General features: G+C 36.4%; 2 protein-coding genes across 2 annotated transcripts; both read right to left on the bottom strand.

Annotated features, from left to right (window-relative positions):
• Nucleotides 1-5819: 5819 nt before the first annotated feature.
• LOC108676630 (NPC intracellular cholesterol transporter 2 homolog a) lies at nt 5820-8607 on the bottom strand. Its single transcript, XM_018164746.2, has 4 exons — nt 8469-8607; nt 7902-8006; nt 7186-7361; nt 5820-6634 (listed from the first exon to the last, which is right to left on the bottom strand). The coding sequence occupies exons 1-4, from the start codon at nt 8566-8568 to the stop codon at nt 6551-6553; spliced, it is 465 nt and encodes a 154-aa protein (XP_018020235.1). The 5' UTR covers nt 8569-8607; the 3' UTR covers nt 5820-6550.
• Nucleotides 8608-10873: 2266 nt separating this feature from the next.
• Nucleotides 10874-12431, bottom strand: LOC108676633. The gene is made up of 2 exons (XM_018164749.2): nt 11743-12431; nt 10874-11362 (listed from the first exon to the last, which is right to left on the bottom strand). Exons 1-2 carry the CDS (start codon nt 11995-11997, stop codon nt 10907-10909), a joined length of 711 nt encoding a protein of 236 aa, XP_018020238.1. The 5' UTR covers nt 11998-12431; the 3' UTR covers nt 10874-10906.
• Between the last annotated feature and the right edge of the window lie 559 nt (nt 12432-12990).

Here is a 12990-nt window from a genome sequence, read left to right as displayed (position 1 = left end):
ATTTCTCAAGTAATATAAATAAAACGAAAAAAATTCGGCCAGATATAAAGACGCTACAAGTTTTATTTGAAACACCACTTCACTATAAATAAAGGAAATGAAATCAGAATCTGCCATAATGAATCGAACAAAATAAGCAACACTCACTGAGAACAACAGACAATAGGTATGGTACCATTAATGCAGGGCGCCTTGCTGATGAGGTCAAGACAATGGTGAGCTTACAGCTTGTCAGGGAAGGCACATCACGGAAAATTACCACCAGAAATATGAAAGCCTGGGCAGGAAATGCCTCCACTCCTGACACCACATGTCTCATTGAAGTGAACGATGAAGTCTTTGTTACAGCCAAACCTCTCATGTAACTCAGAAGCTGATGATGGCTAGATGACGCTAAGCAGACACTCGCTATACCAACCGTCGTTTGGATAAGATTTCGAATAGAATTCTAGCTCAATATATTGAATATAATACATGATCATACAAACCGGATGCACGTTTAATGTTGGCCACACTAAAGAGGAAATCTAACAATAAACTAATCATAATAAGAAGGATTTAATCAGCATTTTCCAAAATAATCAATTTATTTCTTTCAATAATGAAGAAGGCAACGAACCACAGTCCTATGTATACACTGAGTGTCAACATTGTTCCCGCTTTGATAGTAGGAATTGTAATTTCTCTGATGCTCGCTTCATATATGATTTTGCAGACAGAATATTTACTATCTGAAAATTAGCGTAATATGCATTAATTGCTTCTCTCTCAAATCAGCTCAATTTCGAATGTACTAATATGGAAATTAAAAATAACGGTGAAATGAAATCGGTTAATTTTTAAGCAATAATAATAAATTGTTATAATTAAAAATACTCTATTACTTCATATAAAATACTATGTTACTTATAATATAATACTATATTATCTATATTAGTTCAATTTTACGCCTATTAGATTGCTTCAGCATTCATTCTAGCCTAGCTAACTAGAGTTACCTTCAATGGATAAAGCACCATCCGTCTATAGATAAATTGTCATGAGCTTTGCTATTCGTATCGAAATACTCGTACCTGGTAACTAGAGTTAACTTCAGTAAATAGAGCACCAAGTTTCTACATAGCAGCTCATTACCTCTTTAGACACATGTTTATGATGGTATATTCGGACCACTCAACTCTTCAATGACAGGACGTGACCGCAAAGAGCGTTATTGCAACACGCCTTAGAAGTAAAAGTAAGTAACCGTCACGCCTAAGCGAAGGCCTGCAAAACCTGCAGGACAAACGTCACGAAATTGGTTCCTGAGGAGCTCAACTTTTAATACATGAGAATTATTTGCCGTTTTCTTTCGATTTTTTGTCTACCGCCGAAAAGAACTCCGGTGTAAGCACCCATGCATGCTGTGATACCGCGAAAAAAAACACATGATTCGTTCATCAGTCTCTAGACGAGGCAACAGGTCAGATAAAACTCATGTTTGCTTTTATCAGCATTTAGAAGTTAAATGATTTGCCTCAGGGACATGTTTCCTGCTTTGCCTACCGGTTCTAAAATCAATGTACTATTATTGCCAATTAATTCGCGACTCAGGTAGGAATAGCACTGAAAGAAGAACACAAACTCGTATTTGATGCCAAATCTTTATCGGTTTCAATCTGACGCCTCAAGACCATTGTTAACTGCTAGTGAAAAGTCATATTTATTATAATGGGAAATTTATAGCAAAATTTTAATAAACACTCAATGAACACACTATCGGTGCCAAAAGTCTCGATTCCGCAATTTTGTTTTCTGTTCACCAATCGACATCAACCTCAATTTCATAAATTTGTCCAACTTAAAAAGTTTTAGGATATAATTAATTCTTCTGATTAAGTTTTTGTGGTTGATCTAAGATTAGAAATGCATGTTGTGTCAGATGAACACGCGAGTGGTAAACCAGTTTGCTTGTTTGACTCACCCTAACGTATTCTCTTGCTCTTTCTTAGCCGTTTGAGACGCCACTGAGAATAAATTTTAGCTCAAAACACAAACGCGGACAAAGTTGTAGTAAGTGTTTTCCTCCCGCTGTGATTTGAAGATATTCCTCCAGCTCATGTATCGACAATCTAAACATTTCAATGAGGTTCGATTGTAAAATAATTTACGAAATGCCTCGGTAAGAATTATTATTCAACATATTAACATTTAAATCAAGTCCAGTAGCTAACCTTGTCCACCCAGAATAACCAACATATGGCCCCCATACAGTGATCTCATTTTCGGTAGAATTAAACAGTTTTTGCCATCATCAGTATTATAACAATTGTTACTAATTTTATCATTACAATATTTCTATTTTTAATTATCATCGTCAGATTTCAGTGTAGTGACGTGAAGTTTAATTTTTACTGTTTCGTAAATAGACTGGAATTTGACCGCAATATATTACAGAAGATCTCCCCCCGTAGAGCCATCGTCACGATATTTTTCTAGCGAATAACGGAAATATTAAACTATTTAGGTGTAAACTTTCTGAAACGTGAGGCAGCTTAGTTTTGATGGATTTATTTACTTTGCAGGCATGAATTAGTATCAGGTTTGATTACCAGTTATCAATTGGTAATATGTTTCTTTCACTTGACTGAGGTGACCGAATTCTTTTTAATCAGAATCAATCAGCAAGTAGGGATATAAGGATCAGTTCACTCTCCATAACATGTGAGTAAAATTATCAAATATGTTCAAATAGAACGAAGATTTCATTACTAAATTATCAGACACGTTAATATGAATAATGGCTAAACGCATTAACACTGACATATAAAATAAATCATTTTTTTATTTTAACCCTTCAAACACAGAAAATATTTTACATACAAACATTTCGTAAAATTTTATTTATTTATTTAAACATTCCCATCCCATCGGTACGCTTGCGTTTCTCCCCAAAACTAAGTTATACACAAAAATAAGTAACTCCTGAGCTAACGCTTGCACTGCACGTGGCCTTCAGAGTGACACAGTCTTTCAACTTGCGCGTCGGCGACAAGGTTCACTTGCACAGCAAACATACAGCAGCGAGCGTTCCAAGTTCCGTCCAACCGCGGACAATTTTACAGCGACACTGACCTGACGTGCTCTCCAGCGGCGACGTGGACGACACACCTCGTTAAGTTTCGACCTCAAATAAGGGGAACATGGCAGGGAGTGCTTGTTCTTGCAACGCACCTTAACATGGCATAACTCATTAAACTTGGCCGGCACACCTGTTGTTGTCACCTCGTGGTCTAAACAAGTCAGGACCAAAGTTGAGCGCAGCTGGCTTGAACCGCCCTACATAACATTCTGCAGTGACTTATATATTAGTGGCAAACGATCGTTCAGTATTGATAATAAATTCATTTATGAACAACCCTTCCAAAATATAGTACAATATATTTTGTAGATGCTCAAAATATGAGTACTTAATTCTTATTCACTGTTAATTACATATAGTTCTCTTAAAATGTTTCATAATATGATATACAATTATGAGCCCAGTACTGTCGAGGAAATTATGTTCAAAAATTAATTTAACATTCCGGTCCTACACGAATATGGCTAACCCTATTCCTACTTTCCGAAATAAATACTTGAGGCTATTGAAGCTAACGTGTTTTCAGTGTTCTTTGAACGTCAACAGCTTAACTAATTTTGCCCGCAGCAGGATTCACAGCAAAGTTGGTAGATTGCTCAAGCAACTTCCTACTGATCTAAGTTCTCGTAATTACTACGAAGAGGCCCGGAAACAGATTTTTTCTGTGGAATAAAGGAATGAGAATAGAAAGTTAATAAAATGAGTGCTAAAAGTTGTTGTACATATCGTGCCCGTAAAAGGAATCTGAAGACGAAATTAAGTATAACCGACGAATTATATTATTCAATTTATGCGGTTGGAATATTTAAAAACTGTTAAGCACTTGTTTGCCTCGCAAAATATCATTTCCTTCGTCTCTGTCCGGTCACCAGTTCCCAGTAGGGTTAAACAGAGCCACATAAACTATCTCTAATGATTATTGGATGTGTGAATAATTCAACGATTATTGCCTTGCTCTAAACTCTCAGTTTGCAGTGAAAACGAAAACTGCAAGTATGCCCTGAAACGACGAAAATCGCAGACTTCCATCCATCGGAGAAAGCACCGTCAACTGACGTTCAAGTGACCGAGAAATACGTGTTCGAAAAAACTGGATTCCCTCTTGTAGGTTTTTTTTATATTTCTGAAATTTAATGGCTAGCTGTGGGTGAAATATATAAATCTTTATGTATATGCAGAGGAAAAAATCAAATTTTTAGTGCTGTTGATTCTTTGTATTCTTGGTCGAAACTAAGTGCACGAATATCAATTTTCCTCGACACGATTCAATGGGAGTAAAACTGCATTATTGGGTCAATAATTCGTTTCACTGCATCGCCAGAGGCATCTATATGGGAGACTGGCAACTTTTAGCGATCGTTTCAATAATTTGCAAAAACTGTGCCCAGGCGACAGCTTTTTGATCTTGTGATTACGCCCCGCGGCGACCGCAAGACACTGCACGTCGAAATGAAACCTGCGCGTGTGCTGCGGTGACAAAAAATTTAATTCTGGCTTCCGAAGATTACTAAAAATTGGGGACATGGGCCTTGTAATCGTGTTTTAGAATAGGGTGTTATATCAGTTCAGTAGGAAGCACGCTGTAAATTGTCAACTTGAAGTAAAAATTGCCATTATTAAGGGTTATATTGTAAAGTGAATATTTATAATTGAATTCTGGCATTACCATATAGCGAATCAATTCCGTCTGACGATCAATTTACAGTTTCTGCACTCAGCCTTACATCGAACATGGACAAAACCTAGTAACACGGATATTCGGATATTCATAAAAATTTACTTTTGCACAAACAACGTTGTACAGTCAAGTTAATCATGCAAATACTCATGTTAAAAAATGGTGCGAATACGCTTATGCATTTTTTCTAAAAAACCGGATTTAAACAATTTCCCAATTTTATTTGCGATACTTCGAGTTATGATAAGAAATAATATTACCAAACCAAAAAGAAATTCACTTAGACCTTTGGAACGAATCAAAGAACTTTGATTAAGATGATTACAATAACGAACAAATTTATGAGGTGCATACCTAACATTTACAGCCGCAAGAAGCAGCCGTGACAAATATGTAATGATGATACCGGCGCTGACGTAAAACTATACATAATCACGTAGCATAAGGAGAAATAAGGACAAAATTAAGTTAATAGCAGCCCGAAATTTCAATGTTTATCTTTAGATTTGTGATATGAGCCTCTCCATTAGAACGACGACATAAGGTCATACTAAACCCTGTCGAGCTCGGTATCGTATCGCTCTCGTTTTTAGCCTTAGCTTAATTTCAGTGTGCAAGCTAAATTTTTCTACGAGGAAGAAGATGCTCACATTTTCATCTGTTTTTACATTGCATTTTCGGGCAAAAATAAAAACTATTTCTATATTTTAATTTATGACATCTCAAATGTAGGCATCTAAACGAAAACACCTATAAATTCGCATTTTAATACCGATGTAACCCGCCTCATCTATCTTATTTGGTCAATATATACGTCGTTAATTCGGCCTGCGTTATTTCACAATAAGTTGTTCACTCTCAAACAGAGATGGCAAAGTATAACCAAAGCTTGCGCAATTAATAAGGACTGTACTGTATTTCTTTCATTATTGCTGAACTAAATTGAAGCTTTACGATCGATTGCCATTAGTCGAGATAAAACTTTTATATTTCTTCAGTAAACGGGACAATAAATTATACTCACAAAATTATTTACTTAAAATTATTAAGATTCATTTAAGCGATAGCGTACAAATATTACCTGAGCTTACGCACGTGGTTTAGTTTACTAGGTTCAATAAATTGCAAATTCTTCATCTCCTTAATTGTATATTCTAGCGATCTACGTCCTTACCACTCGTAATTTTTTACTTCTAATGATTTCTTGCTTGAATGCATTTTTGCAGTCTAATTACATTGAGCTGCAGCTATTTTTAATCAATCAGTCAACTCATTTTCGAAGTGGCAACTTTGATTAGTATTATTATATCTGTTTTATACGCATCTATGAGTACTATTAAAATAATTGATGTTGAGAAAACTTTGGAATTCACTAATTTTTTAGCCGAAACAAAAAGATAGTTGCGTACCATCTCAATGTTTGACTAATTGTGATGAGATTTTAGCACTGTTACATGATTGGTCTCTCAGCATAATATGGTTAGTTCATCATAAAATGGTTAGTCGTTCATCATAATATGGTTAATCTCTTATTATAATATGGTTGGTAGCTTATCATAATATGGTTGGTCTTTCATCATAAAGTGGTTAGTCTCTCATCATAATACGGTTGGTTTCTAAGTATAATATGGTTGGTCTCTCATCATAAAATGGTTGGTCTTTCATCATAATATGACTGGTCGTTTGTCATAATATGATGTGGCATATGGTGTAACATATTGCCTGTCGTTTCTTCGTTGATTGCTGCTTCATCACACGACGGTGATGGGGAGCTCCACACACGCGTGCACCACACCGTCCTCGTCGACCAGACTCGTGGCGACCAGAACGGCGATCTGCTCGTTGCAAGCCGTCCAATGGCAATATTTATTTACTTACAATTCATTAACTTTTTGAAATTTCGGGGATTATTTCAGTGTAAACATCGTCACCGATCTAGATTATCTCATTTAAGTTTATAATTAGTACCGTTGGATTCTGTAAAAATATTTTTTTTACGCTGCGACTACTAAAAACTGACAATTCTGCCAGCTGAATTAAAGCAAATTTACATTGGTTTGAAATTTTTGAGTATTGTATTGGCCATAGTTTTACACCACCAATTCAGAATATTCTCTATCATTGCTCGATATTTTCCTCACAAAAGTTTATTCTGCCCATCCAACAGAATTATTTTCAAGAGCTTCGGAAAAGAAGTTTCAATTTTCGTTCCCGCCTGACACAATGTGCAAATATCCCGTTTTCACCTGTATAACTAAGCGTTTATTAATTGGAAATTAACGGGTTTCTACTATAGGTACCCACTATAGCCTATATAGCTAAATGCTTATTTATTGTATGTAAATTAGAGGGTTTCTATTATAGGTTTTATCGTTAAATCTCTAACCTGCGGGTACTCGGGCCTGACTTGCATGGTGAGGACGTATGCGTAGGTCTCGCCCTCAGTGATGGGACAAGTCTTGTCCCCCATGAGACCGCAGGCGCTGGGTGCCGGCCAGGGCACCTGCTCTGAGCTGCTCACCGTCACCATCAGCTGCGTGTCTAACGACTGGGCGTCCTTGGCTGTAATACAAAATTTATTACATTTTTACAGCATATTGAATCCTTTTACATTTTTTAGTTATTGTATTATGTACCGCCATTCGCCTAAGTATACTTTAATTTTAAATTTTTCAGTTATTGTATGTTCAACGAAATGTAAGCAGGCTAGATATGAACAGACACTTCAATATGCTTCTGTGATTTTAATGATTTGTTATCCAAACAAAGTCATTGCTGATTGTGTAAATCATAGTTTTGGATTACTGCCACAGCCTTAAATTTAATATTTTGTGATCGTAGCATTGAAGCATCAGTCATAAAATCTGTGCCAGTTTCTCAAGCAAGATTTCAGCAGTATTTTTAAAAACATTATCAGTATAATATGATTTTCATCTATACTAGTGCTCTCATTGGCTTGACGTACATACGTATTAGAACAAAAACAAGCTCCTCATCCTTCCTAAGTCTTTATAAATGTCCCTGAATTAATGAAGCACTCTATACAAAATATTACATCTTCCAGCCTTATGTCTGTCCCTTGCTTCCATCTCTGCAACCTACCGGCGACGAAGGTTATGCCGATGCTGTAGTTATTCGGCCGCGCGACAATGCATGGCGGGAGGTCGCACCCAGTCAGGTCCACTGACAAAACCTGTCCCGCAGAACCTGCCGAATAAAACAAACTTTATGATTTTACATTGCTTGAATTACAGTTAATTTTGAGACCGAGTTACATGGACTGTTTCTCGGAAAGCTAATTGTAAAATTGTTTTAAGTCATTGTCTTTCTAGCTTTTAATTTAGCTGTTGAAGGCTCATTTCGTCATATAGAAGTGATTACTTCAAAGAGAGATATTTCAAAATACATTTTTAAATATAACAATGCAATGCTATAAATCAGAATAATATAATATGTTTTTCTTGTTAAATCTAGAATATATTAATTTTGGGCCAGAATCAAAATTTTAGTGTCTCATGTGCCGAAAAGTTTTGTTCCAAGGAACTTGTCGATTTTGGTGCCGAAACGACATCTAATGTAGACGAAGTGAGTTGTATTTCAATTTTGCGAAATACGCTTGATTGGTACGCATGAGGTAATACACGTATTACCTGGGCCGCATAAACTCACCGCAATCTTGATATTCCGTTGCCTTTGCATAGAGGCTCAGGCAACTTAGAATCGTAAACGAGACCAGAACGGATGATAACGTTTTGGAAGCTGCCATCATGAAGTAATTTACGCTCGAGTCAGGGTAACGTTAGCAGCTGAAATTGTCTGTGGGCTGGGCCATACAATGCCCTCATTATATACTTTTGAATCGAGTTAGCGAATCCGTGACATGTGCAACTCACCTTCGTTACGAGGGCCAACGTGGGAACATATTGGAGTATCATCTACACCTAATCAATTATTAACTCTTCTTTTCACTGGCACGGACGAGAAAGCACAGGTGAAAGAGTACACTAATAGTCAGCTTAGGGTCATTCTTTTATTGAAAATATTTTTTTTACCGAAGCTTGAGTTCACGCAGCCTGTCGATAGAGTTCAGGCTTTTTTTTTATTAATTATCGGTCAGAAAATTATATTACTTGGCCGGTACTCATGAGGACACCTGGCAGCCTGAAAGGTGCAGAAGTTATCATAGTTTGGTAGGATGACTCGACTGATTTGGCAATAAAGTGACCGACATGTAAGTAAGCTCTCTCATGCTTGACACCTATTTTATCATTTTATATTTGCGTGGTCAGCAAAATACGATATTGTGACAGTACCACTTCTGGTGCAAATTCCAAAGTGACGGCGGGAATCATTGGAGACTTGGTGGAGTCTACGCATACTAAGTTTGTATATTCAATTGGCACATATCGCATACATGAAAAATAATTTGACTGTTACGGAATTGCTTAACGGATCAATAAAAGAAAAATTATATCAGTATAAGGAAGTCATCATTTAAAAAAATGAGAGATAGCAATGATTAATAGTCCTTATATATTAGGGATAACTATACTCACAATTATAAAATTTACAACAAATTGTTTTTTCTAAACCATGATATCATTCTCATATGTTCATGTTAAGTTCAATCCCGCGTAAAAGTCCTCGATCCTGTCAATTTTCGATAAATGAGATCATGGTATGGACTTATATTTGATTCAAACTTTTGAGAAGAATTCTACACTAAATTTATCGCAGTAATTATTATCCGTTATTAATAAGTGCATCAAAACCTTATTGTTTTGTGTTATTATTCTGTTATGCATTAATTTCTTTTCGATTAAACATTTAGCAATGATCCAATTTCTATAAACATAGATGAGTATTTCAATATACGATAATGCACGTATATAATTGGTCAAAGAAGTGCATGAACATCTGGCTATTAAGTATTGATTTCACAATTCATGATTGTAATGACAGAAACTGCCGAATTGATCAATTTATTACGTCGGATGCGCTCCGAAGATGGAACACAAATCAATCGATTCACAGCAGGCATAAAATTTCAACGTTCTGGTAATTAATTCTGATTGTGAAGCTACAATTTGACGACATGCACTAATTATAATTATTTACACATACCATCACCCGACTAGCTTTACTGTGGGCAAAATACTTGTGTGACGGTCTGTATTGTTCCAGTTCCAACATTGTAAAGCTCTTGAAATGATAAATAGTAGAATTTGTCGCTAATGTTTCTTTTAAGCACGCATAAAATTTTATTATCTTCGATTTCTAATACTGTAAGATTATTTATTGAAAGTGATGACAGTCGATTTTTTTATAAAAAAATTAAAATGTGGTTTAAATGTTTAAGTAATTTCTATCTTGAAAAAATAAATAAATCCGCAAGCTTAACGGCGAGAACAACGAATTTTCGTTTCTAAACCATTGATGATATTTTTTATAGTCGTATAGTATTAACATACATGATAATTCTTGAATTTAGGTCAACATACACATACCCATATACAATTATTGATTAAAATATTTTTTAGTACCGTCCCGATTAATTTACGATGATCTGGAAACGTGATTAACTCCTGCAAATGAATATTTATTTTATTTTAAAAACATACGTATCTTTGAGCTCATGAAACGAACCCAAGACTATCAAATTCGTCTGCCCTAATATGAAGAAATTATTAGTTTGAGGGCGCGTGACGCCATCGAGATTACATTAGGCCAACTTGAAGCGTTTCCCACGGAACGTCTCTGGCATATCCACGACACCTGGCAGAACTCGACCTGCCGACCACAATTTCTTATTAACGGCGCAATAAACCAGATAAATACTGATGCTTGAGACGGACACTTCTTCTTATCTCATTTACCTTCAGGGCGTTGAAGAGTGGATGTTTCTTTGGTGCAATTGCACCCAAAAATTCTTCTATCTACGGTGAGTCCGATGCTTGCACTGGTGTATTAAAATAATGTGCAACAAAATAAGGAATAATGATTTTTCACACTTTTTTTTCTTCATGGATTTTATTCTGTGTCTTTACATCACGAAATTCGATTCATAACTATAACTACGCTCAATATTGCATTTTATTTCTATTCTTTTAAAAAGATCTGCTTCGTCGATGATGTCTCTTCTGCACGGCACTCCAGCCTTTCATGGGGACAGGCGTCTGGGGCTCCATAACTTTCATCTGATACTCGAACAACATCCTTTGAATAGCTGGGGAAAATTTCATTCTATTCCTGAACGAAAAAACGGTGTCATCGTTGTCGGTAAACTCAAAATCGATGCAAACGTCGCAGCTTAAAAGCACCGAGACCAATGATGTCTCGTTTTTAAGGCACGCATCGGCCAGAACTTTGTGAAGTTCCCATTTGCCAGTATATTTCAGTGCGCCGTGAGATATTATTGCGATGGTGGTTGGCGGTCCGCAGTTTTTGTACACCGCGGATAGAAGCATGTGTTCCTGCTGGAAGCCTGCCCCCCACAGCAACAGCACCTGGACCACGTCTCCATGCCCACACCGAGCAGCCATTCCCAATGCGCTCAGACATCCCTATTGATACAAAGATTATCTATCATTAACCTTATAGCTGAATAGAATAGTAAAATAAATTGGCCAGCGGAGCAAAATATTGAGCCAAATCTGATTTTTTTTATCGGTGCGCTCGGTTTTTTTATTTTGTAATTATTTAAACAATTTTTTCAAACAAGTAAAAACGTGAAAAACAATTTGAATAGATTATCACGCACGCAAAGAGAAGAGAAAAAATAATGAACTATTTTCTTTCTCTAAACTAGCTCAAAAAATTACATTTATAACCATTCCTCATAATTCTGCCTTATTAACTTGTATTACATCGTCTGACTAAACGATTGATATATCTTTGTTAACTTCATAAATAATCACTGGTGTTAGCGATGGATGCGACTCACCATTCCGGTTTTTGATATGTCAGCTCCCAATCTGCAGAGTAAATACACGGCCTGGACGTGGCCAAAAGCTGCAGCGAGATGCAGAGGAGAATATCGACACCTCGGGCACACGATGTCGACGTTGAGGCCTCGCTGCGCGATGGTGAGGATCAACTCGCAAGCTCCTGCTGCGGCCGCTCGGTGCGTCACGGACGATCTGTGCAGCGTTCTTTGCAATGATTTCATAAGAAGAGATAAATCACTAGGATTTTCCATAATAAATGTCTGCTTAATTATTCAACGTAATCAAATTTTTTGTTACTAGTCATTCCGCTTTTTAAAAGCTTTCTATATGCCTCATATCTGCGATCGGTTTCTTTCAAATATCAATCCCAATTTTTTCTTATCGCTGTGCACTTGTTATCATTCATCAATCAGTTCAGTGTAGATATCAATTCTCTCTCTGAATTTTGACAAATTTAGCTAAATTGTTGTTGATCTAAATTATAATCAGATTTATTTCAGGCTCTGGAAGAGCAGTATAGCGGTAACTCGGAGATTATGCATGATCGTTCCTTTTATTAACTAGAAATCAGTTAGTGCTGCTGTTATTGAAAATTCTGGCCACTTTCGAACGCTCCTTTAAAATTTGCTCGGCTGTCAATGGGCACACCTTCATTTCAATGTAGAAACTTGAGCACAATTCCTTGTGTGATTCGATCTTAAATAATTTAGCCGAATAATTGCCGTACCTCATTATTTTGCCCGTATCTTATTTACAAGTTGTTCGGTGCATCTTCCATGAAGAATGTCCTTTATTGATGTCACTTAAGTTGTAAACTGAACTAATAATGCTCATCAAAGAAAGAACTGCTTAAGCCATCTTTTAAAAATATGTCATTTGTTATATAGGCATTTGCATCTTCTATTTGCTTCGATTAAAAGAAAACGCTTCTAGTACAGCTGTGCTCTTTTTAGGTATATCAAGATGATCTCCAATTTCAAAAGAAAACAAATAATTCGTTTTCATTATCTGACTAGGTCAACTTCGTTTGGGCTACAGAACGCTTTTATATTTTGATATACTGAATTTTTTTGTGCAAAAATGTCCCGATTTCCACAAGTTTCCAATTTTCCAAGTCGAACTATCGTTTCTGTAATACCTCTTGATTGCATCCAGAGCTGGGCAGCGCTACTTTGAAATGTAGCGGCAGCTACCGCTCCCGCTACATGCTCTAAATGTAGCGGGCGCTACCGCTACCGCTATAC

The sequence above is a fragment of the Hyalella azteca genome, unplaced genomic scaffold, assembly GCF_000764305.2.
Source record: "Hyalella azteca isolate HAZT.00-mixed unplaced genomic scaffold, Hazt_2.0.2 contig12151, whole genome shotgun sequence".
NCBI classification, from domain to species: domain Eukaryota; kingdom Metazoa; phylum Arthropoda; class Malacostraca; order Amphipoda; family Hyalellidae; genus Hyalella; species Hyalella azteca.
The sequence above is the reverse complement of the archived record's forward strand: the minus strand, read 5'-3'. Positions and strand labels throughout refer to the sequence as shown.

Coding starts and splice junctions, on each gene's coding strand:
- LOC108676630 (XM_018164746.2), bottom strand. CDS start 8,568: ATGATGGCAGCTTCCAAAACGTTATCATCCGTTCTGGTCTCGTTTACG. Junction 7,362..7,901: donor CGGCATAACCTTCGTCGCCG/GTAGGTTGCAGA, acceptor TTTGTATTACAG/CCAAGGACGCCCAGTCGTTA. Junction 6,635..7,185: donor TCAGGCCCGAGTACCCGCAG/GTTAGAGATTTA, acceptor TGCAACGAGCAG/ATCGCCGTTCTGGTCGCCAC.
- LOC108676633 (XM_018164749.2), bottom strand. CDS start 11,997: ATGGAAAATCCTAGTGATTTATCTCTTCTTATGAAATCATTGCAAAGA. Junction 11,363..11,742: donor ACATATCAAAAACCGGAATG/GTGAGTCGCATC, acceptor TTGTATCAATAG/GGATGTCTGAGCGCATTGGG.